This window comes from Protopterus annectens, chromosome 2.part0 (genome assembly GCF_019279795.1).
Source record: "Protopterus annectens isolate FY-2018-M chromosome 2.part0, PAN1.0, whole genome shotgun sequence".
NCBI classification, from domain to species: domain Eukaryota; kingdom Metazoa; phylum Chordata; order Ceratodontiformes; family Protopteridae; genus Protopterus; species Protopterus annectens.
The window spans coordinates 1743894857-1743920273 of record NC_056728.1 but is presented as its reverse complement, the minus strand read 5'-3'; the positions used below and the strand labels follow the sequence as shown (position 1 = coordinate 1743920273).

At 41.1% G+C, this 25417-nt stretch overlaps 1 protein-coding gene across 1 annotated transcript in view; it reads left to right on the top strand.

Annotated features, from left to right (window-relative positions):
• Positions 1 to 25417, top strand: part of DNAJC16 (DnaJ heat shock protein family (Hsp40) member C16) — a 1387609-nt gene that overhangs the window by 566105 nt on the left and 796087 nt on the right. Inside the window, exon 7 of the mRNA XM_044061770.1 lies at positions 9378 to 9482. Coding sequence (XP_043917705.1) covers positions 9378 to 9482 — 105 coding nt within the window. The remainder of the gene's footprint in view (positions 1 to 9377; positions 9483 to 25417) is intronic.

Sequence of the window (25417 nt, the reverse complement as noted above, 5' to 3'; positions counted from 1 at the left end):
TCTGTTGAGCAGCAACTCCTCTATTACCTTTGAGCCTAAGCTGAGAACCCCTAGACCACACATACATCACTTTGGTCTGGGCATTCTATTTCTGTTAGGCTTGACTGTACCAGAATTTGGCAGACATTTTTTAAGTGCAGCACATTTGGTATCGTGTCTCCTTGCCTGCTAACATCAGGGTGTATAGAATCCCTGCCTGCAAATTTTGTTGCTTTTGCCAAAAAAAAAAAAAATTGTCACCACATGCATTATAGATCCTGGTCCTGATTAGACCAGTGGATGATCCCTCCTTGTCAATGTCCATGTTGGTGGACATATTGAGATCTTTTAAGCTTCAGGTTTGAGATCACAACTTTAAACCTCACACATCTCAATGCCAACAGGGTTATTGGAATTGAGTTTGCCTGACACAAGCTCCAAGCTCCCTGATTTTAGGGGAATTTTTGTCGTTGGGAGCTGACATTTTCTAATCTGATTTGGTTGGCCCAGTTATGGCTTGACCAGTCCTTCCCCAGGTTTAGCCTTTCAATAGTTGACTTCATTATCCCAGTTTCAACACTGCTCTTGTTCGATGGTTTGGCCTTAGGGTTGAGGTGCACCCAGCTTTCAACCCTTCAGTGCAGTGACCATCAACTTGACAAGACTTCATGACTGTTTTGATCCAAGGATGCAGCCTTCCTTCCATGGGTGACACCTACATGTTTCTCTACCATGATCCTTCCCTTAGGAGCATGTGTCCCTGCCTAGAATGGCCAATTCCAGCCCCCCACCCCCACTGTCCAGGTGCCAGTGACTAGATGGCTTACTCCAGCTGCGGCAAGCTTTTCTAGATGTAGGACTTTTTCATTTACTTTTGAATTATTCCCACTGATGGTGCCAAGGAAGACCAGGTGTACGAGGAAATGCCTTTTTCCACCAACTCCAGATGTAGAATTATTTATTTATTTATTTTACATTTGTTTACCGGGATAGTCCGACTGGATACATGTCCATTTTCAGTGGTGGCCCGGGGAGAAAAGCTCCAAATAGACAAACTTACGTAGATTACACAAGAAATTGGATAACATTAGAAAATATAAAACGGTGATTATGTACAATGGCTTAGTAGTGTTCCCTAGTAGGGACTTTCAATTCTCATGGACAGACACAATTAAAAGCAAGAGATGTCAGATTGGATATAGAGATTGGTGTTGTAGTTGCATGTTATGATATTTACAGAGTATGCTTTCAGTTTATAACCTAATCAGAGTTGGTACATGGACAATGCCAGTTCACTTCGAGATACTGTTTAGAGTTTTTTTTGAGACTTTTGGAGGATTGTAGGGTTATATAGTTTGGCAACGAATTCCAGGCTTTGCCAACAAAGTTGGCAAACAGGTATTCACCGGCAGAGTTATTAGCTTTGTGAGTTTGGACCAGTAGTTTGTTGGCTGACCGTAGGGATCTCAGGTTGCTATATGGCTTAATATTTATAAGTGAGGGGGTATCCTCAGGGTGGTACAGAATTTTGTTCGCTATTAAGAGCTGATTGAATTGAATTAAGCTGGGCAGCTCTAGCCACTCTGGTTGTTTCAGGTTCTGGCAGTGGTGGGTTCTTTTGGTGAAGCTAGTGGCGAATCTGGCAATATGGTTGTGGCTATGGGGCACCTTACCTAGTTTAGATTTATTGAAGTTTCAGAGTGTAGGTGAGGCATATAAAAGAGTAGAGAGTAGGTGTGACCGGGCGATTGCAGTCCTAACCAGTGGGGTTAAAAATGTCTTATTTCTATACAGTGATCCAAGCTTCTAATTGATGGTCTGTATGGTTTTGTTGACCTGTAGGTCAAATTTAAGATTATTGTCTATGATAACCCCTAGAAGTTTGGTGTGTTGATCTGAGGAGATAGTGGTACCATTGTTAGACGTGACAGAGAATGAAAGTATGGCAGATCTACTAGTGGGGGTGAAGAGTAGAAGTTTAATTTTATTGGGGTTAAGCAGTAGGCGTTGGTTGGCGAGCCAGTTCTCAATAGTGTTAAATGTATTTTGGGTTAGGATTTGCAGTTCTAATGGGGAGAAGTGGCTAAGCAGATCAGAGTGGAATCATCTGCATATTGAATGCAGGTAGCTTTAGGGATAGCACTGTGAAGGTTGTTGATAAAATAGAGAAGAGTAGAGGACCTAGTATGGAGCCTTGAGGGATACCATGTGTGAGAGGTAGCTGGGTGGAGAGTTTGCCCTGCCATAGTACGTGTACCGCCTGTTGTCTATCAGTCAGGTAGGACTGGAACCACTGGATTATGTGCTCATTGAGGGAAATAGATTTTAGAGAAAGAATGAGGAGTTCGTGGTTGACCATGCCAAAGGCTTTTGATAGGTCAAGAAAGAGGGCGGAGGATAGCCTATTGTCATTCCTATTTTGGTTTATGGCATTAGTAAAGGAAAGGAGGGCTGAGATGGTGCTGTGGTATGGCCTGAAACCATGCTGGGAGTTGGATAGTAAGTTATTCTGTGTAAGGTATTGCATTAGTTGCATGTGTACACATTTTCCCCATTATTTTGGCTAGTGGGGAAAGAATGGCAATGGGTCTATAGTTGGATGTGTGTGTAGAACTACCACCTTTATGGAGTTTGTGGGGGTTAGTTGATTTGCTAGGGGTTGGATTGTTTCAGTGAAAAAGTTATTATAAGTGCCAGCTATGGTCTCTGGGGAACTATGGGTGTGGTTAGCCGGGGTTGGGGTGGTAGAATGACCTGGATGAAGTAGTTGATTTAAACCTTCCCAGAACGTTTGAGGGTTGTTTTGGTGTTTTTGTAGGAGATTTTGGTAGAAGTTTTTTTTATCTAGTAAAATACATTTTTTGTATTATTCCTGAGTTGATGTTTTAGATGGTCAAGTGGGGCTTTAGTTGTTCTCCAGCTGGCCCAGGATCTGTTTCTAGTTTTGAATTTAGATTTGGTATCTTTTGTGAGCCATGGTGAAGAGACTGCTTCCCCACCATTGCCACCAGATGATTGCAGGTTAAGGAAGATTCTCGAGACAATATGACCTAAGGTAAGACTGAGCCCATAGACCACCCCCTCTAGTCATACTTGTTACAGAGGATACCTTCCAGTGGTCCAAGCATACCTCTCAACTGTACATATTTTCGCAGACTGTCCAGATGTTTGCCACATTATTTTTGACTGTTTTTCATAAAATTGTAGTTTTTCTGGCATGTTAGTGGCAAATCATTAAAGACTGAAGTTATAAAATGATGAGAAACATTTCAGTTTCAGACTTCGTACCCTTCAGAAAATTCATGCTAATGCAAAACCTGTTGCTTGTTCTGCTTTCTCAGTTTGTAAGAGCAAGATTTAAAAATTGTCCCTGTTTTTATGACCCCACTCTTATTTATAGCTTTGTCCAGATTTCTTGCTGTAAGAGCTTGAGAGGTATGGGTCCAAATTGCCCTTTAGGTGATCGTGGCTAATAAAATAGTTCTATGGGTAGTGCAGTCAGTACAGACAATCTCTAATGCAGTAGCTCCTATACCAAAAAGGCCAGACGGGATCTCCCATGGCCTACTGTGACTGGTATTCCAGAGGCAGACTCCATTGCAGCTGTGACCACCTTTGAAGAAGGTCCTACTTGCAAGAGTCATGTTGACCATTCACGAAATAAGAAGTCATGAGCTTTAGACCAAATGAGGAAAGGGGCTTACTCTTCTACTTCTTGTTTGAGGACAGTATTATATGACAGATGTTAGGGTTTTAGTGGGATATGGCAAGTGAAGCATCCAAGACTTTGAAAAGGGTTGCTAGAGGGGGAACTCAATGAGAACCTCAACCCAGATGTCAGCCATGTCCTCCATATTTCACCTGTCAATGTGTCATGCTTGTAATACAGTGGATGGTTGAGTGAGGGCAGCAGGCACTGGTGTAGCCATGGGACACCATACTTGGTTTCAACCAATAGATTTTCTTGATGTCGCAAAGGCTAGTTTTATAAATACCCCATATGAAAATACCCTGCTATTTACTCATGCAATTAAAGCCATTTTGGTGAAGAAGAAAATGAAGCATCACAGAGCCATCCTTGACTTGAATGACCCAAAATAGTACCTTTATAGAATAGTCCTTTTCCATGATCTGGAGGCAGTCCATTTTTCTGTGTTTACAGGAAAAAGCTGGAATGTGTTGTCTGGGGCCTCCAAGATGCCTTTTTGCGCATCAAAGTGACAAAGGAGTTTTGGGGTTCTTTCACTTCCACATAGAAGCCAGCTATTTTCAACTTATAACTTTTCCCTTTGGCCTCACTCAAGCCTGTAGGATGTTCACAAGTTGTATGGTGGTTGTAGCAGCATATCTAAGGCTGTGTGGCACCAAGGTTGTAGTGACTGCTCTTGGTGGCACCCATGATAGACAGTCTGATGACAGCCTACAGGAATGATATTATATCTGTGTTCTAGTCTTTAGGGTATATTTGAACACTGCAAGGTCCAAGTTGATGCTCATGCAGTCCATCACATTCCTTGGGTTCAGGATGGCCACTGACTTTTTGAGCATTTCTTCCACAGGACAAAATTCTGTCATTTCAAGAAGTCATTTTCTGTTTGTCCTTCCACCTCCTAAACCATACATAATAGGAATTTAATTCACTGATCTTAAAAGTTTTTTTTTTGGTTTCCTAATAAACCCAGAGTAGCACTAGTACATCATATGAGGGATTGGTCTACTGGAGGAATTAGTCTACCCGAGCTAGAATTGTATTCTGTCTCTTCTGTGATGAACACTATTTCTCTATTATAAATAAACCAAACAATACGCCAAGCATATACAACATACACAGCAACCACGACTTAAACAAATTTTGAAAAGGTAATACTTAGTAGCGACAAATTCGTACTGCACGATCTAATGTATAAACAGATTTCTCTATTAACTAACAAATATTACTCAGCCAAATGGAAAACGTTTCAAGAAAGTCTTTGTTTTAACACTGCTAACATATCTAATTCTAACAAAATGTCAATCTTATATAATTCATTTATTTGGGTATTAAAAGACTATTTTACAACCACTAAGTTTCAAATACATACCTCCTATTACATATCACTTCTATTAAAGGCATTTAGAAATTTTATCTATAGAAATCCAGATTATACAGCTTGGATGTTCCTTCTTTTTCCTATTGCTTTTACAGAGTAATATTTCTTCTCTAGACCTCTCTAAGATGATGTTACTTAAGGAAAAGAATCTCATTTATTGGTTTTAGTTGTTGACTAATGACAAATTGAACTCAGATTACTTAATTACTAAATATGACTTATATGGTTGGAAATGCAATCTTGTAGACAGTTTGTTAGTAAAATTGACCTAATGTCATTTCTGTCCCCAAGTTATTAAACCATTTGATAATACTCATACAGCAGAATTTACTTAATAGTAAGCTTTCTAAAATATGAAAAGTAATTAGAAATGAAACAGAAAAGTATTGTGAGAATTATTGGGATTACTTCTCTTTAGTTAATAATAACCCACCAAATAATAATGATAAAAGAAGAGTTCTGGAATCAGCTGAACTGCCTGTCTCATCTCTTAAATGGAGACTACTGGAAATTTATGTACAGATCATTTTTTAAACCACACAAAATAGAGCTAATCAGTAAAAAAAAAAAAAAAAAAAGTCATGTTGGAGAGACTAAGGTAGATTGGTCACATATGCTTTTTGACTGTGTAGCTTTTAAGTCCTGCTGGTAAAACATTAATAGTTTCCTACAGGCATTATTCTCTGATAATTTTGTTTTATCCAAATCGTTGATCCTGTTTAATACACCAATTCCTGATTGTGTTAAAAAATATAATATCCTTTGTTATGGTCCATTTTGTCTGTTGCTATTAAAGTGATAACCAGAAATTGGAAGACTGAGACATCACCTTCTTTCATGGAATTTACATTACAACTGAACTCTGTTAATTTGAATTGATGAACATTAAAACAAGATCCATCAGAATTACTTTGTCTTATAACCTGTGGTCTAAGCTAAAAGAACTAGTAGACAAACAGTTGCTGAATATTAAAGAATAGTTGATATATATATATATATATATATATATTTATATCTGGATTCACTTCAGAAGCTCGAAATACTGAAATCTCGAATTTCAGTATCTCGAGCCCAAGAAGTGGAATCCACAAAACAATGAAAACTGAAAACCGCGAAATTCAAAATCTCGAATACCGGAAGTTTTGAATTTTGCGGTTTTACTACACACACACACACACACACACACACACACACACACACACACACACACACACACACCATCTACCCCACAAACACACACAATCACTCTACTACATAAAAGCAGGGGGGCAAGCCCCCTTGTACCCACCATGTGGGAGGCTGCACCCCCCCCCACACCTCCCCTACTTAAATATTCTCACTCCGAGGTCGCACTACATACAAACACACACAAAACACCACCACACAAGCTACTTTCTCTTTGCACACACGTCACAGCAACAAAACACACTGACACACACTACAGCCCCTACCCAAACCCCTTAACACACACACACACATACCTGAATACATGACCATAGCAGAACTTTAGAAGCGAGAAATTCAAAACCTCCAGTATTCGAGGTTTTAAATTTCGCGCTTCTAAACTTTCGTTATGTGGATTCGGCTTCTTGGGCTCGAAATACTGAAATTCGAGATTTCATTATTTCGAGCTTCTGAACAGAACCCATATATATATATATATATATATATATATATATATATATATATATATATATACACACACACACACACACACACACACGTATATAAGCTTTGCAATTTTTGTCTAATAGACACCTTTCTAAATACTTTAGTTGTCTTGTTCTTTTAATTATTTAAACTTCTATATAGCAGTTTTTTTGTCCTTGATTATTGTAAAATGTAATAAAAAATTAAAAAAAAAGTCAGATTCTTCTTCAGGATTGGGGCAGTGTGTTAGCTTCCATTCAAATGATTCTCATTGCCCATTTTCACATGAGTTATTGCAGTGGACACTCAGAGTTCAATAGAATCTGTTACTAGAGCCCCTTACACTTTCCAGTCTGGATTCCTGGAAGTGTGTGGATTACTTCATGTGGTAGATTCACAAGCCCATCTTGTCTCTGGGTATGTCCTGCCAAGCCTCACTCTCCAGCCGTGACAATCACCAGAGATGCATCTGCTTTAGAATGGGGAGGGGAAATGTCAAGAGCAGACCATCCAAGGGACATGCACACATACAGAGGCCTGTCTGCACATTAGTACTCTGAAGATGAGGGTATGCCTTCTGACTTGTCTTCATTTTAATGTTTTGAGAGTGAAGACATTACTTATAACATTGCAGGCATTTCAAGACTGTTCCACCAGGTGCTGCTGCCATGCACCACAACAAGATGTCTAAGGTATGGTATATTAACAACCAAGATGGAACCCATTCATACCCCCTGTGCTGAGAGACCATGAGCATTTCATTACAAGTTGCATCCTGTGACAAGCCATTTCATTAGGGACAGATTCAGCCATTTCCTGATGGTACCACATGACTGTCCCTCTCCTGTAGACAGAATTTTCTTCTGGTATTGGAGGAATCCTTTCTACAAACTGTTTGCATCCCTAGCCAGTACCAAATGCAGCAACTTTCTTTCCCTTTTACATCCCCTGAAAGGATTTCCAAAAATGCACTGATCCAGGAGTGGCTCCTTGGCCTCCTTCTATACTTTTTCCTATTTCTCACTTTCTGGAGAATATTGTGATACACAAGGCTCCTTTTTTGGCCCTACCAAGTATGGTTATCCCTTCCTATGGTCTCATCTTGTAGACAGGGCTGTCTGAGACAAACTAGATGTACTGCACCCACCTGACAGGTCTGAACTGGACTTTCACATTCTATGCCTAAATGCATGGTTTCTCCAATTTTGTTGATGGCCAGGGGCCTTTTGTACCCAGAAAGAGTAGTCCAGATCCTCATTTCTGCTTAGAGACCCAAAACCAGAAAATGGCCTTGGGTTTAGATTCTTTTACTGCTCTGGTCCCATTTAGAGTATTTGTCCCAGTGTTTTTGGTTCTGGTCTAAGCTTTTATCAGCCATGACAGATTTTCATCAGGGTGCTAACTCCTTGTTTTTGGATTCTTTAAAGGTGTGCAAAACTTTTCTCAATGGCAGTTATCTTTGACCACCAGTCAAGGATTCTGTCCCTCTTCAGGAGTTGTACTTGTTTTGGTCTTAAATTTGTTTATCTGAAGACTCTCTTTTAGAGGCTATCACTTCTGCTAGGATAATCTCTGAAGTTTGAGCCTTATCTGTTCATCTTCCTTACCTGGCATTCCACAAATATGTCCTTCAGAACAATTTTTTATTTATGTCCAGTGCTGCAATGGATGTTTAAGTCAGGGGCGATCAGTCTGCTGCTATTCTTTATGAATTACAATAACAGAGGAGATTTATCTGTTGCACTACAGGAATGTCTTTGGCAACTCTGATTGTATATTGACAGAACCAAGTTAATTAGTAAGGTTTCTCCGTTATTTGTTTCATAGTCAAAAAAGAATTTGGGACTTAAAGCTCCCAAATAGTGTCTTTCATAATGGCTGTCAAGTTGCAGTCCTCTTATTGTAAACACACACTTGCCAAATCCTTAATAACTGAACACTGAATTGGCTTTGTTAGGGCACCCTTGGTTACTTTTGCAGCAGTCATGAAGGGTTCACTGAATACTTTTACAAGCTACTGTAAGCCAAATGTGATCTGTAAATCCAGATTTTTTTTTTGGTACTGCCATCATGGGGAGACTTTCTTTCATGAGGATCTATCCAGTTGGTTAACTTTGGACTTGGTCCCAGTGTTAATTGGGCTGGAACGCCAACCTTAGATATGAAAGTTACATGCTTACTGGAACACCCCCCTTTATACTGGCATTTCTCTCCTCATTACCATTTCTTCTCTCTAGCTTGGACTTGGCTGGCCTGACCGGTATTTTTAAGCTACTGTTTTAATTTTGGATTGGTTAGTTGCTGTTTGATTATAGGCTCCTGTCTTGCACAAGCTTCCAAGGTCTGAAAGGGGTCATTAGCATCAGTGTCATGGATAAAAAGGGAGGGGCCATGTAGCCTCAGAAAGTTCTCAGTAATGGGCTGACTGAATCCTGCCAGCCTTAGTCCCTCTGGTATTGAGAATGGAATTGCCAATCCAGCTTTGTTGTTATAGTAAGTAACTGACTTTTGTTTCACTATTTGATGATACTGCCACTTAAAATGTGATGCTTTGCTTTACTGTGGTAATGCATGTGTCCAATTACAATTCTTTACAGAAGTGTACAGCATAAGCTAGAGCATGGAAATTGGTCTTCACACTACTGTATTTTTTTTAAGGTTACAGACAAGAGTGTTGTTAACTTCTTGTCTACCTGGCAACAGGAGAATAAACCACGGGTGCTATTGTTTGACCATATCCCAGGTGTTCCATTGTTGTACAAGGTAAGACATCATCTTCTACTGTTTATTGTACAGAAGGAAAACAAACTCTCTAGTAAAAGCTGTAAGGGTAGTGCACTGTAATAAGATAAGCTAAAAAATGGAGCTGGTGAAGTAATTCTGGATAAGCTGAAAAATCAGTATTGCAAATAAAATTGCCATATGTATTAATTCTATTATTTTGCTCCATTTGTTACCCTTTTCCTTTCCAGCAGTTTTTTTGCATGATAATTATACAACTTGTATTTTTAGTGTAGTAGTTGCACTTTATTTTTTGTTGTCCTTGGAGCATTCTTCTTTTTCCTTGGCTCCCTCTGGTGCAGTCCCTTCAGCCTCCATGGGCTGGGGGTTAGACAGTTCCTCAGTCTTGGAAGTTTTCATACAAATTAGTCCCAGATCAGAAACCACAGTTAATTCTCTGATGAACCCAGCTGCTGTTAAACATCTGGTTAATACCAATCCCTCCACCTTCTGACAGGGATAGGGAAACTTTTTACAGATTTGAGAAAGTGTATTCTTCTGCAGCATTTATTTTTAGAATTTTCAAATGTAAAGCTCATGTTAAATTTTATGCTTGCCTGTTTGCAAATGTGAAGAATATAATGGGTCTGCTACCTCTCCTAAAGAGAAAACATCTTTGTATAACTTGATTACTTCTGTGTCTGAAGTGGATACTCACTGTTTAAAATGTGCTTATGGTTCTACTGATGCCACTTCCAGGGCTGCTTCAACTGGAACTGTTATAAGAAGGTTTACTTGGTTGCATTCTCAAAACTTTCCTGCAGCTGTTAAAGCTGAAATTTGGAATTTTTCCTTAGAAAGTTTATGTTTGGACCATCTGCTGCAGAGGTACTTAAGTATGATAAGCTGATTCAAGGAATTTATCAGATTGTTCTGCCTTCCTTCTCCAAGTTTAAGGGGTTTAATACTACCTTTGTAGCCTTTTTTCAAAAAGGAAAATAAGCAAACACAGCAAACTGCTGGAAAGCAAACTTGTAAAATATAATGGCAGGAAGGTTCCAGAACAAAAGGAGGAACCCTCCAGAGCAAGGGACAGTCTAGTAAGTCTGAATGGCCATCTTTTGAAGTCCTCTCCCTCCCTTCCACCATGGCACACTTTTGACCTTTTACAAAGTCTGAACCTCCATTTCTCTTTTGCAATCAATAGTTTGGCAAAGTAAGTAATTTATCAAGGTTACAGATGGTGTTTGAGTCTCTGCCTCCACTTTCATGGTATTCTTCCTCATTCCCCAGATCAAACTTCTCTTTTCCCAGCAGTCATTTAGCACCTGCTGATTCAGGGGGTGATAGTCCCTTCTCCTCAGCTAGGAGAAGGGTTTCATTCAAGAATGCTTCTGGTACCAAAGAAAGAAGATTCATGGAGACTTTTCTTAAACCAGTTTGTGATAGTGTCCAAGTTCGAAATGCTATAACTTTATTATAACTTATTACCTCTTATTCCCTGTTTGTGTTCAGGTGACCTTAGATTTAAAAAGATGCTTATCAGCATGTGCCTGTAGATCTAGATTTCAGATGTTTCTTAGTGGGATCCATTCACACACAACTATCATATGTCCATCAAATTGATCACTGCAGCAATAACCTTAGATGTGTGGGATTGGGTCTACTTCAAATAAGAGAAAGGCGATATAGCCAAATATGAAATTATCGGGGCGAGATTACCGAAACTGCAGAAGAATGAAAATTTAAAGTAGCGAATATCACAAAAATGAAATCTGCCACCAAATCTGTACTACCACTTTAAAGTGTTAACCAATATCAAACCCACTCCCTAACACTCCCAAACCTTAATACATTTTGTCTAAAGTTTTTGCAGGAAGGCTCTGCCCCCCTGCACCCCCTATACCCCCTTCAGCTTAAATACACCAACTCCGAGATCACACTACATTCATGAAAAAGGTAAACACCTATGGCACTCCCACATCTGCATGAGAACTGCCCGGTGAGGTACGCACGTACAACATCAACATTCTTTTTTTCTAGTGCTGCGACTAACGGAAAGTAAGTAACCTCTTTTCAATTATCTGACATTGTTATTTTAAATTTTCATTGTTCTGCATTTTCGGTAATCTTGTTTCGATAATTTCATATTCGACTATATGGTTCTTCGCTTATTTGAACTAGACCCGTGGGGTTATATCTGGCCAAGGATAAAACCGACAGCTTCCAAAGCTTCAGGGCATATTCCACACACCCAAACCTTTAGTCAGCTGGAAATGAGCTGACCAAGACCTTCTAAGCTTTCCTGCCATTGAAGAAGAGCACTCCTCTGTGGGCTTTCGAGGATTGACTGTTACCTTGTTATTCCTTTGCTGGGCAGATAAGTTCTCTTTGGGCAAAAAACTTCCACATTAAAAATTTGTTTGTTGTACTTTCCTGATTAAGTAAGTTATTTTAAAGCTAGGAGCTGTCACAAGATTTAATTATACTTTTAAAGAGAAGCACACTTTTTTTTCCTGTTGGTGTAAAAGTTGTTTAAAGTAATTGAAAAACTTTTTTTCATGTGGAGAATTTGTTTTATTTTCCTGTTTGAAGCTGACAAAGTGTTTTAACCAACACGTACGAAGCAGAAAAAAGAACAACTACAATGGTCAGGATCCACAGCGTTTTATTGAAATCACTCTGACGTCTTGGCAATACTGCCTTCAAGGAGTAAAAGTGTTTTAAAGTGCCTTTTTACTGTGTTTTTGTGAAAAAGTGACTTAAAGACTAAATTTTTACCGGCTTTTGCTTGTTTTCCAATGGAAAAAGCCACCATTTTTGGCTTGACCATGGAACAAACTACTGGTTCCACAGTCAGTCCTTTGTCCAGCCACAAAAAGAAAAAGTTAAGCAAACATTCTGCACCTTAGCAAGATAGCAGTTTGCCTGAGATGCAGGTTGGTTGTTCTGCTGTGGCCATATTGTTCCTCAGGTCAGTCTTTTTGCTCCTGGATCCCTCTGGTGTAGCATCTACAGTCACTATGGACCAGGTGTTAGCCATATCTTTTTGGTAAGGGAGAGCCACTCTTATTGGTCCTCAAAGTGAGGGTAATGAAACCTGATTGGGGAGAGGGGGTTGTTGTCATGAATAGCTCTGACTATATTGATCGAATTAATGCATTTATTTTAAATAGTGAATTTTATGAGGAAGTATCCTTAAACTAGATCCATGTAACTTGCACAAAGATCAATTATTTTCTTAAAGACCTCCTTGATCAGGGGCAAACCGACCCTGAATTATTTGACTTTTTGCATGTGAAGTTCCCGGTGGTACCTACAATTTTTGGGATTCCCAAGATCCACAAAAGTACCACCAATCTCCCTATGAGACCAATTGCTAGTGCTAGTTGCTCTAAAACACACTCATTAGCAAAATATATTGATATTAAACTATAAAAATACCTTGTACCTTTTTCACACTTGTGCTGAGATTCATGGGATTTTTCGTTAAAAATTAGGAACTTCAACCTTTTGGAAAGCACCATTGTTCTTACTATTGAAGTTGTGGAACTTTTTAACGTTCTATCCACGAAGTTTGGCTTTCCTGGTTTAAGGAATTTATACACAAGTCTACAGACCTTTATCATATTGAAACAAGTATTCTCACATTATTTATGGAATTGTTCCGTAAATGCAATGGAATTGGTCCTTAAGTACAATTTTGTTTATTTAGAAGGACAGTATTTTCAGCAGGTGAAAGGGGTGGCCAAGGGGGGGCTTCCTGTGTGCCAATTTTTGCCAATATTCTTATTCAGTAGGAGAAATATTTTTTATTCAACTAATTTTCCGCCAATCCATGGCAACTTTATCTTAGATACCTGGCCGACATATTTATTGTCTGGGACAGGGGCCCTGAAGAGATTGACATTTTTTTCGATTACTTGAATTCGGCCACCCCATTTCTTAAATTTACTCATGCCTTTGATTGTTCCTCCATGAATTACTTGGACATCAGGGTCAATAAAAATCGGACTCAAAATTCTCTTAGTATGGCTGTTTACAGGAAACCCACTTATTGTAATTTTGTTTGCACTACAACAGTAACCACCCTGAATTTCAAAAAAGAGGAATTATCAAAGGACAATGTATCAGATTAGCAAGAATGATTTTGGATGGTAGTTTTGAAGTTGAAGGCACAATGTTAAGAGACATGTTTCTCGCACGAGGTTACTCACCCCCCCCCCCATTGATTCAGTTAGACTTGATATCACCCAAAAAAGGAATTCAGTGGACATTATTCTCTTCATAAATACCTCTCACCAAACATTGGATGGGTTTTTCAGTGGAACTAGGGCCTTTGGTAAAGATTATACTACATCTTTTATCACTGAATTTTGTAATGAGGATTCTAGTATCAGAAAAATTCTCTACAAGAATTGGTCCATATTTTCTTTGTTCAGCAGTACCACTGGTAAGTTTGGTGCCAAGCCTAGGATTGTTTATAGGAAAGGGAAAACTATAAAAAAAATTTTGGGGAAAAAGGAGAAACTTTCCATTTTTCAACACAGAAAAAAAAAACAGTACGGTCAAGTATGGTGCTTGTTCTCAATGTAAATATTTACTGGTTACTGATCATGTTGCAGTTAATGGACACAAAATTAAGGCAAGCTTTTATTGTAACTGTAACTCCTTTGGAGTTGTTCACCTAGCTTGAAAACCCATATATATATATATATATATATATATATATATATATATATATATATATATATATATTTAGAGAGAGAGAGAGCACACACTGGACATTAGGAAAAATAAAACCAACATTAGTTGTAATAGTGGACACCACTTTCTTTTTTTTTTGGATTGGATTTTGTTCCTAAACCAGTGGGGGGGGGTGTGTGTGTGGGAGGACTTTTGGAGCAACGTGAACTTCTATGGCAGCACAGGCTAAATCCTAATCACCATCCAGGACTGAATAATCTTAATACACTCCCAATAGACATAAAATCAAAGTCTTATCAAGTGTAGTATATTTTCAGGGATTTTCCTGTAGGGCTTTATTAAGTACAAATAACTTTGTGTTTTTTTTAAATGCAAAAGAACTTTTCTTTTCCATGTAATATATTTTTAAATGTTTAACTGACTTGTGTCGTGACTAGGTGGGGATGGAGTATTTAAGTCTGTATATGGGTACTGTTTTTTACTCTGTTGAAGTCTGATGTACTTTCCAGATGAAAGCGCTTAGTGAATTAAACATTTTGCCATGAAATTCTGTTTTTTTCTTGGCCTTGCTTGTGCTTTTTGGATTTTTTCATCGTTTTGTGGTTCTTGGTTTTCAAATGGGATTGCTCTCAAGTATTGGAAATCCAGAAATGGTATTATGAATTGTTATAAATAGACTCTCCTAAACCTTTGGCTGCCCCTCCTGTGTTGTCTGCTCTACTAGATACCTTCCATGACACCTGATTCTCAACCTCCAGCTCCCCTCCAAAAAAACAATAAGGTGCTGGATGCCTGCAAGGTCTTGTACAAGTGCCCTTCATCTGATCCTGCAGTCATTTATGTATCTAAGTATGAGCCTTTTAGGCTGTTGCTTTCTTCCAAGCTCCTTTCTTCAGATCATGACATAATCTTCAGTTACTTTAGCCTTTAGGGCTATCAATTACCAAACTCATATGACAAGTACATCCTCTCTCTCTCTTTTCCCAAATTGGGAAGATTGTTTCTGATATGCAGAACTCTGAGGGTAAGACCTTAGCTCTTTCCTGCCTCAGTTCCACTTCTCAAGTTGCCCTTCACTCTAGTAAATGCAATTGATGCATCTTCTTGGGCTGCTGCTTCTGGCTCTGTGATGAGGCACTATTTCTTACTGCCTTCACCTTCAGTCCTTGCCAGATGATATCAGAGCAAAGCTTCTGGACATTTCCTTGGACAACCCTAGTTTGTTTGGTACTGCTGTGGCTGACCTTTTCAAGACCTTAAGGTTGTGAAGGATTTTAAACAGATTTTTGTCTAACCTATTCCCAAGTTTCAAAGTTCAAAGTAACTATCCCAGTGAGTGTGTTTTTTTTTTTCTATAAGACTGCTTAGTCTTCCAACGGTAAGAAGACTCCTAGGCATGTTTTTTCTGATAAGCCTACTCAAATGCCCAGGCCTCAGAAGTAGTTCTTTCCTGAAGGATCTGCAGCCATCTGACTGTCTGCCCTCTCTTCCTCTCAGCCAGGTTCCCTTATCCCTCTGGCTTTCTCTTTCTCTCCTAGTTTGGCAGCTGATTACCACAGACACCTGGATTCTCTTCATTATCTGACAGGGTTACGTTGTGACCTGAGTGATCCTTATGTCCTTTTGATGTATTCCTCAGCCGCCTGCAGGACATCTTACTCAATTTCTAGGGGTATTGCAGGATCTGCTGGACTAGAGGTACCATTCAGAAGGTTCCACAGACCTAAAGGGGTTTTGCTTTTTATTACAGTATATTTCTGGTGCCCGGGAAAGAGGGGTCCTGGAGACCTGTCCTGGAGCTTTCCTTTCTGAACTCCTTTCTTGTAGTGTCTTCCTTCCAAATGTTTTCTCTTCAGACTGTTTCCTCTGTTGCTCCCCCAGGCCTTTCTGGTCTCCTTGAATCTGAAGGATGCTTAGCTTCTCATTCCTATCCACCCTCTGTTCAGGAAATATTTGCATTTCTTTGTTTCTTCCTTTCATTTTCAGTTCTGTGCTTTGCCCTTTGGGCTTTCAACAGCTCCATGTGTGTTTACCAAATGTGTAACTCCTGTAGTCACCTTTTGCAGGCTTCAAAGCTTTCAAGTATTTCCGTATCTGGATGACCTGTTGCTTCACGCTCCATCCCATTCCAAGCTGCTGCAGGATCTTCGTTTTATCCAGCTTCTGTTGCACAGTCTGGGGTTCACTGTCGGCCTTTGAAAGTTGATGTTGACCCCATCTCAGGATCGTGTTTTCCTAGACTTCAGGTTCCAGACTATTCCAATCCTGGCATCTATTCCTGCCTGCAAGGTTTTGTTCCTCATAAATTATTTTCTGCTTCTCCTGTCCTCTGTTACAGCCAGGGAGTTTCTCAGGGCTCTGGGATATATAGCCTCCACCATCCCCATGACCCCCCTGGGCCCAGATTCATATGAGGAAGTTTTAGTGGTATCGAAAATCAGTGTGTCGTCAACATCTCTACCCACTGGACCATCTAGTTCCTCTGCTCCCTTGTTTCAAACTGAGATTTATCTGGTGGATTCAGCAGTTCTCTCAGTCTAGGTGTTCCTTTCCACCCTCCTCATCAGTCTGAGGAACTCTTCACAAATACATCAGACCTTGGGTGAAGAGCTACTTCAGGTACCGTGAAGGTGCAGGACTTTTGGTTACCTCAGCAGAGGGCAGATCACAGCAGTATCAAGGAAACATGGGCTCTTATTCTGGTCCTTCAAGCTTTTCATGTGCTCTGGGTCGTGGGACCCTTGAAGGTTTGCACGGACAATATAGCAATCATGTTGTACATCAGCAAATGGGAGGGGGCACAAGGTCTTACCTTCTTTGCAGGTTAGCCCTTCAGGCTTGGGAAATAGCCATCAGTCTGCAGGCACCCTACAGGTAGTCTGTGTACCTTTGTAGTGCAGTTTTATGGTGGATTTTCTCAACCAGTCCAGAACACAGCCTCACAAATGGATGCTTCACAGGGATGTGTTTCTGCGCATAGTTCATCAGTGGGGTATTCCTCAAGTAGATCTATTTGCCTCTCTTCTGGACAGGCAACTCTCTTTGTTCTGTTCCAGAGTCCCAAGTCCTTTGGCTTGGAAGGTAGACACCATGTTGCTCTCTTGGAAGAGAATGTTTCTGTATGCCTTTCGCCCCTTCCTCTTCTTCCAAGGCTTCTTCACAAACTCGAGAAGGACTCTCCATAAATCTTGCCCCTTTTTTGGCCCACACAGCACTGGTTTCCCTCCTTATTCCATCTGGCCATAGGCAGTCATCACAAGTTACCTCACTGCATGGATCTTCTCACACAGGATAAAGGAAGTCTCCTTTCTCATCTGTCTACTCTTCAGCTGACGGTTTGGGTGATAGAATTCTGATTCCTTTCCTACACCAGTTTTATGAGGATGTGCTTAGGGTCCTGCAGGAGGCCAGGAAACCCAATACCAGAAATCTTACATGTCCAAGTGGAAGAAATTTTCTGTTGTCTTAAATATCACCTGGACCCCTTTTCAGTTGGAGTGCCCTTGGTTCTTTCATATCTGTGTGAACAGCTGTTGGCTTGGTATATTCTTCAGTGAATGCCCACTTGTCATTTCTGCCTGTCTACCACTTGCTCCTGTCTTGACCTCTAGGTTTGAGATCGAGCAGTTGCTTAAAGGCATCCTTCATGTTAGACCCCCCCCCCCAAAGAAAGCCCATCTCCCCTTCTTGGGATCTTAATTTTGTCCTTGGAAAGCTGACTTAGGCTGCTTTTGATCCTGCTGCTTCTTTGCAACATTGCACCTGGAAGACTGTTTTATTGGTTGCTTTAACCTCTGCCAGAAGGGTATCAGGATTACAGGCCTTGACAGTGAATCCCTCCTTTTTCAGTTTTTCATAGAGATAGGGTGTCTGTTTCTGTACATATTCTTTTTTGCCCAAGGCAGTTAATGAGCTGTCCCTTAATCAGTCTATCCAGCTTTCTTCTTTAACCCCATCTCTGCAATCTACTAGGGAGAAGGTTCTTCACACCTTGTATTTGTATAGACAGCTTGGATATTGTTTAGGCAAAATGAGGGTTTTTCTTAAATCTGATCAACATTTGTTTCTTTTTATACCAGGACATTGAGTTTGGCTGTTTGTAAGCAAACCCTCTCCTCCAGGATTTCCAGGGCCATTTCTTTTTGTTATTCTTTTATAGTCAGCAGTTGTCTGCTTCAGTGAGGTATCATTCCACTAGAGCAGCGGCTTCTTCAGGGATTTTCTTCAAAGGTTTGGAGAGGAACTCAATCCTTGAAGCTGTTGCCTGTTCTTTGGTTCACACTTTCACAAAACATTACAAATTGTATGTCATTTCGAGTACCAGGGCTATCTTGCATGGATTTGTGGAGGGCTCGTCCTTGCCATCCTCCTTCTTGCAGTTTTTGTATTGTCCGAGAGGTGATAAGTACTGCAGCAGTGATATGGAAGGACATCAATACAGTTGTGTAAGATTTTACCAAAATGGTAGATGTCATTTTCACTGTTGCAGTATTCACTGCCTCATTCCTGACCCCTTTTTTCTCCTCTTTTACATGTGTGTTATTTTTGTACTGGCTTTTTCTGGATATACATGATTTCCTTTCCATTGGGGTCCTGGTTTTCCTGGGACATTTCATTGGGAGCATACGTACTTCATCTTTATGCCCTATGCTTGCATGGAAGCATACATCTGATATACAGTGCTCCCTAGGTAATAAAGGCTTTAGTATACTGGGCAGACATTGGGCTGTCCTTAGCAGGAGATTCTAGAGGCGATGAATACTGCAACAGTGAAAAGGAGGACATCTGCTGTTGTGGTAAGATCTTACACAACTGTACTTTCCTCAAGTAGACCAATTTGCTCCTCTGAACAATCAGCTGGCAAGATACACCTCACAGACTCCATTCAAGGAGGCCCAGAAGACAGATGCTTTTTTTTTTCTTGGATAAGAATGTTCTTTTATGCTTTTCCACTGATATCCAAGGTACTTAAGATTCAAAAGGAATCCCCCAAGATCATTATGGTGACTCCCTTCTGGTTCAGGCAACAGTGAATGTTCATTGTGTTACCCTGCTGCAGTCATCACACTTGGGTTATCCTGTCATCAGGCGGTCCCGCAGTCGGTCTGAATTCCAAAGTCTTGGTCCGGCGTCGTTTGCTGCCGCTTCTTCCCTGATGTCAGTGCGCCAGGGGTATAAAAGAGGCATCCGACGCCATTTTCTTCAGTCTTTCTTTCCGCGCAGTGCCCGAAGCAGAAGCAGTTCGCAAGTGCCAGTCGGCCGACAACTGAGATTTTCGAATATTTCAAGTTTGGTCTGTGTACCTTATGAAAGCGCTAGCTTTGATTTTTACTGAGTGTTTTGCAGTAAACAGTGTGTTCTGTATTTTCAGCTGTGTGGTTTCTTCTTTTTTTTAGTCAGCTCAGCTTGAGCTGACTAACAGTTTAGGTATGTGGAAGGTGCCCTGAAGCTTTGGAAGCTGGCTGGCTGTTGTATCCTTGGCAAGATATAACTCCATATAGCTAATGCTACTGTATCATTGATCATTTAAACATCTACTGTTATGATAAGTTTATATTCACAACTGTAATTTCTTTGCTTTACTCTTTGGTCTGTCCACTGCTCTAGGAGTATTGTCTCAAACCAGTGATGGCCTACTGCAGACTTCTAGGTATTCACATTTTTCCTTGTTTAGACAGCTTGTTTATCTTTGAGTAGTCTTTTTTTAAAGTGTCAGGAATCTCACTTGAGTGAGAGAGCTCTTACACAGACTGGAATTCCAGGAGAACATACAAAAGTCTTGTTTGATTCCTTCTCACAGGATTGTTTCCCTGGGGATTTCCTAGACACCTCAGTTCAAGGAGCTTTTCTTCCACAGGAGTACATAGATCTGTATCTAGATATGTTTTTGAGTATTTCTACTCTGAGTATCTTGGCCCAGGAATTTCTCATACTTCTGAGTCTCATGGCATCTGTGATTGTCAACATGAGAAAATTCAGTGGTACCTAAAATCTATGTGACCCCAACATCAACATCTCCTCACATTACGGATTCTGCTTTTTTGGTTTCTGGAAAGAAAGAGGTCTCCCATTTCCCTTCTGGCTCCAGCACAATCTGTAACAGACATGTCAGACTTTGATTTGGAGATAAAAGTACATGGTCTTTAGAACAGAAAAGACAGACCAAAATGTGCAAACATAAGAGATGTTGGTACTCATAAATACTGTCAACATTCAGTCATCTGTGGTTTCTAGGCCCGTTACAAATGATTACAGACAATGCCAGAGTGATGTGGTACTTAAACAGAGGAAACCATATCGGATCCTCTGTGCAGACTAGCTACGGTAGCTTGGGATATAGATTTTCAGCACAGTCTCAATCTGCAGCCATCCTGCATATCGTCAGAGCAAAATTTTGTGGCAGACAAGCTGTGCAAGACCAGCCCAGACCCTTATGAATGGAAAATAAATAATGGGTCTTCACAAAATTTACCCAGTTGTACGGAACACCTCAAATCTTTCTGTCTTGACTCATGACAATTGGATGGCAACATTCTGCTCCAGCCTTATGTGCAAAAAGGCCTGAAAGCAGGTGTTTTTTTTTTCTCTTGGGCAGGAATGTTGCTATATGCTTTTCCACTAATATCCAGAGTCATTCTGAAGATTCAGAGGGGACTCGGTGAACATCATTGTGGTGACTCCTTTCTGGTTAAGGCAGCAGTGGTGCTCACTTATATTGGAAATGGTCAAAGGCAATTATTACAGGCTTCCCACTGACTGGATCTTCTTATACAGGATAAGGGGTGTTTGAGTCACTGCAGTGATGTTCGCTGAGTCCATAATTACAATAGTTCCAGAATCCAACCATTTTACCAAAGTCACAGATGAAGCCAGAACCTTGTCAGAATGTGCCTTGACCCCATCTAAAACTGACTTGTGATTGGTATAACAAAAGGTAATACCATTAGACAACCATTTGGGAGTAATCTACTTTGAGAAAGGTTATCCTTTCTTCTTACCTTCAGAACAAATTAAATGAATTGAGTTCCTAAAAATATTTGCTCTATCAAGATAGTACCTGAAATGTCTGTAGACATCCAAGGTATGGAGTAATCCATTCTCCCTAGTTTTTATGTTCTAGAAAGAACACAGGGAGACGGGTTACGTGGCTCGATGTAAACTTGGACACCACTTCAAACAGAAATGATTAGTTCTTGAGAAAACCTCATCTTTGAGGAGACAACTGCAAGTAACTGCCTGGCTGATAGAATATTAATAATACCGGAAAAAATAGACAGGTGGTAATGCTTGGTGAAGGCATGAACAGAAGTCCAGGTAGCAGCTTCCAGAATGTCCCTGGGTAGGGACTCCCCTGAGGAATGCTGTAGAGGTTGCCCTATTGGAATGCGTTCTGACCTCCTGAGGGGTTAGTTTCCCATGGTGTTTGTAACAGAAATGAATACAGTGCGCTATCCATTTGGAAAAAGTTTGTTTAGATATGGCCTTACCATCTGCCCCTGGTGCAAAGCTGACTAGTAACTGGTCAGATTTCCTGAAAGGCTTAGTCCTGTCAAGATAGAATGTGAGCTGTCTGTGCACGTCTTAAAGAGTGCAGGATCCTTTCCCCTTTATTTTGAGGCTTAGGAATGAAGGTTGGCAAATGGATAGATTGGTTGAGAGCCACACTGGACACCACTTTAGGCATAAAAGGAGGGATTGTTCTGAGGGGAGACCCTGTCAGCATGAAAAACAATGAAGGGTTCCACAGCCATAAGTGCTTGTAGCTCAGACACTCTTCTAGTTGAAGTGATGGCCAGAAGCAAGGCTGTTTTCCATGAGAGGAATTTTAACTCTTTTAACTCTGCTGGCGCTGCATGCTCAAAGGGGGGGGGGGTGAGCTTTTCCAGTGCAAAGTTATGGTCGCAAGCAGGGGTTGGTGCTCTTCTTAGTGGCCTTAAGTTGTTGGCTCCTCTCAGGAACTGTTTGATGAGAGGGTGAGAGAAGACAGGTGGCTCAGTGTTGTAATAAGCCAAGATGGCAGAGGCATGGATCTTAATGGTAGAGGAGGAAAGGCCTCTGTGGAGTAGATCTGCTAGGTAATCCATTGTGTCTGGTCCTTTAGACTTGAATCCAGGAACAATACCTTTTCCACTTATCAGCATAGGATTTCCTTGTACTGGGTCTTCTGAATTCAAGAATGACATCCAGTACCTGTTTGCTTAGGCTAGTCAGTGGGGAAGAATTCAAGGAATAAGCCAGGCTGCAAGGTTCAGGGTTTGCAGTTGCGGATGCAAGATCTGTCCCTCCTGCTGAGTGAAGAGGGTTGGGATCTGAGGTAGGTGCCATGGTGGCACCGGTGACAGGGTGTGCAGTAGTGGGTACTAGTGCTGGCGTGGCCAGTCAGGGGCAATCAGGATTGCCCTTGGTCTGTCCTGTCTTATCTTGAGTAATACTCTTGTAAGAAGAGGCAGAGGGGGAAAAGCATAGACTGAGAGGTTTACTCATGGTTAGGATAGGACATCCAATTTTCAGGCCCTGAAGTGAGGTGTCTTGGTGCAGAATTTGCTGATCTGATGATTGTAAGGGGAGGCAAAAAGGTCCACCTCCAGGATCCCCCATTTCTGGGTTAGCAGGCAGAAAGTGCTGGGGTCTAGTTGCCACTCGTGTGGGTCTAGGAGATTTCTGCTTAAGTCGTCTGCCAGAGAGTTTTGTTTGCCAGGCAGGAATTGAGCTTGCATATGAATATGCATGCCCAAGGTCGTGTTCCACAGTGTCATGGCTAGCTTGCAGAGTGGTTAAGAGTAGGTTCCCCTTACTTGTTGATGTAACGCATAACTGTGGTCTGTTTTTATTAGCAGGGGTCCTGGTGAAAATAGGGACCTGAAAGCTGTCAGAGCATGCTGAACAGCTAGCATCTCTTTTTGGTTAATGTGCAGATGAATTTGACTTTGGCTCCAGTGGCCCTGAATGCACTTGTTGCCCAGATGTGCCTCCCAAGCATAGTCTGATGTGTCTGTGGTTAGGGTCTGGGTGACGTGGGGTTGTGTAAAGGGAAACCCCTTGTTGTGGTTGCATGCTGCTGCCCACCAAAGAAACTCTGTCCTTAGACAAGGTATGATAGGTATGATGGTGTCCAGGTCCTGAGAATGTTGGCACCAAAGACTTTTTAAGTACCACTGAAGTTTCCTCATATGCAGTCTGGCATATGGAATTAGTAGAATACAAGAGCCCATAAACCCTAGAGCCTGGAGGATTTTTCTTGCAGACAGCTGGGTTCTGGTGGCCATTTGAGTGAAGTAGCCTGTTAGATAGGCTTGTTTTTCTAGAGTAAGGAATGCCATCTGGGATGCTTTGTCCAAGCTTGATCCCAGGAATACAATCTTTTGACTGGGGACTAGATTTGATTTCTTTTCATTGATAGTGTACCCCAGGGAGGTTAGAAGATTCTTTACAAATGTCAGGTGCTGCAACAGCTTTTCCTGACTGTCTGCCTGAATCAGGCAATCGTCCAAGTAAGGGTATATTTGACTCTTTCTCTGTCTACAATAGGCAATGGCTGGAGCCAGGCATTTTATAAAGACTCTGGGAGCAGTGGATAAGCCAAAGGGAAGTGCAGAGAACTGATAATGCATAGATCCTGCCCTGAAACATACATATTTCCTGCATGATTCTCTGATCGAGATGTCCAGATAGGCTTCTTCTAGGTCTAGAGTGGCTAACCAGGCCTCTTTGGACAGCATTGGAAGAAGTTGCTGAAGGGTGAGCATTTTGAATTTTGGTACCACCAGGAAGGTGTTTAGAATGGAAAGATCTAGAATTGGGAGCCAAGTGCCCTCTTTTCTGGGTACCAGGAAAAGTCTGGAATAACACCCTTGACCTATTTGTTCTGCAGGAACAGGTTGAATTGCCCTTATGGAGAGCAGGGATTGAACTTGGTTTTGTGCCTCTGCCTACTGGTTTGGAGGAAGGTCAGGTAACCCTTTCGGGGTTGGCAGTGTGTGGAAGTAAAATTTGTACCCCTGGGATAAAATGTTGAGGACCCATCGGTCTTTGGTGATGTAGGTCCAGTTTTTTGCATGGTGGGCAACTTTTCCTCCTAGGGGCATCAGCAATTGGGTAGAGGTGAGGAGTGGAGTTGACAAGTTATTGTGAATTCTTTCCGTAAGGGGGTGGCTTGGCACTCCCTGTTTTAAAAGTGGAGGTACTCCATTGCTTAGATCTCTGCATACCCTGAGACTGTAATTAGGGGGAGGGGGGTCTGTTTCCCCTGGGTCTAGTTTGAGATGGCCTTGAGGAAGCTGGAAAGGACCAATGTTTCGAGGGGCAATGCCTACCAAATCTTGGAGGCTGCACCTGCAAAAAATCTTTGACTGTCTGCATAGACTTAGCTTTTACTTCCATCTTTTTAGAACCTCTTCTGCTTTGGTGCCAAACAAATTGTCCTTATTCAAAGGAGTGTCTAGTAATTTTGATTTGACATGGTCTGGCAAGGTCTGTTCCTTAAGCCAAGCATGCCTTCTCAGTATAGAGCCAGCGACTGCTGCCCTATAATATGCTTCTATGGCATCAAACTCTCATTACAAGGTATGCTTGCTGACTTGGCTTGCAGAATGCATAAGCTGCTGTAATTCTTTGTTTTCTGCACAGTCTGTAAAGGTAGATAATGTTTGCTTAATAAGTTCCATAATATGCTGCTGGCATTTTAGCATGTTAAACTGGCAATTCAATGCCCTAATGGCTAGAGTTGCAGAGGTGTATACTTTTTTACCCCATCTGTCTAAAACTCGGGGAAACCCTGTCCGAAGGGGTGGGATTCTTAGCTGTAGTTGCTTTTGTACCTTTAGGCCCTTGGGAAATGACCTCTGGGATAGCAGTAGGATTTTTGAAAAGAAATTTGTGAGAGTCAGGGACTCTGTAGTACCTGCCTGGTTTCCTTGGAACAGGGGGTAAAGTATCAGGAGTCAGACTGCATTCCATAAAGACATCATACACAACATCCAGAACAGGAGGGAAAGCTAAAGGTCTATGTTGTGGCAAATCTAAAAATTCTCTGAGTCTCTTTTTGGACTGAGGATAATCCTGGCATTCCCAGTGGAAATGCTCTCTTAAAGTATGAAGGGTTTCACCAAAACAAACATCCTCTGGAGGGGAAGCAGAGGGAATGGATTCCTCTGCACCTGAATCCTCATAAGCAGATAAAGGCATGTCTTCATATTCTGAAACGTCAGAGTCGTGGACTCTTGGTCAGTTAACGCTGCTGGGGACAGTTCTCTTTTCTCTTAGCAGGGGAA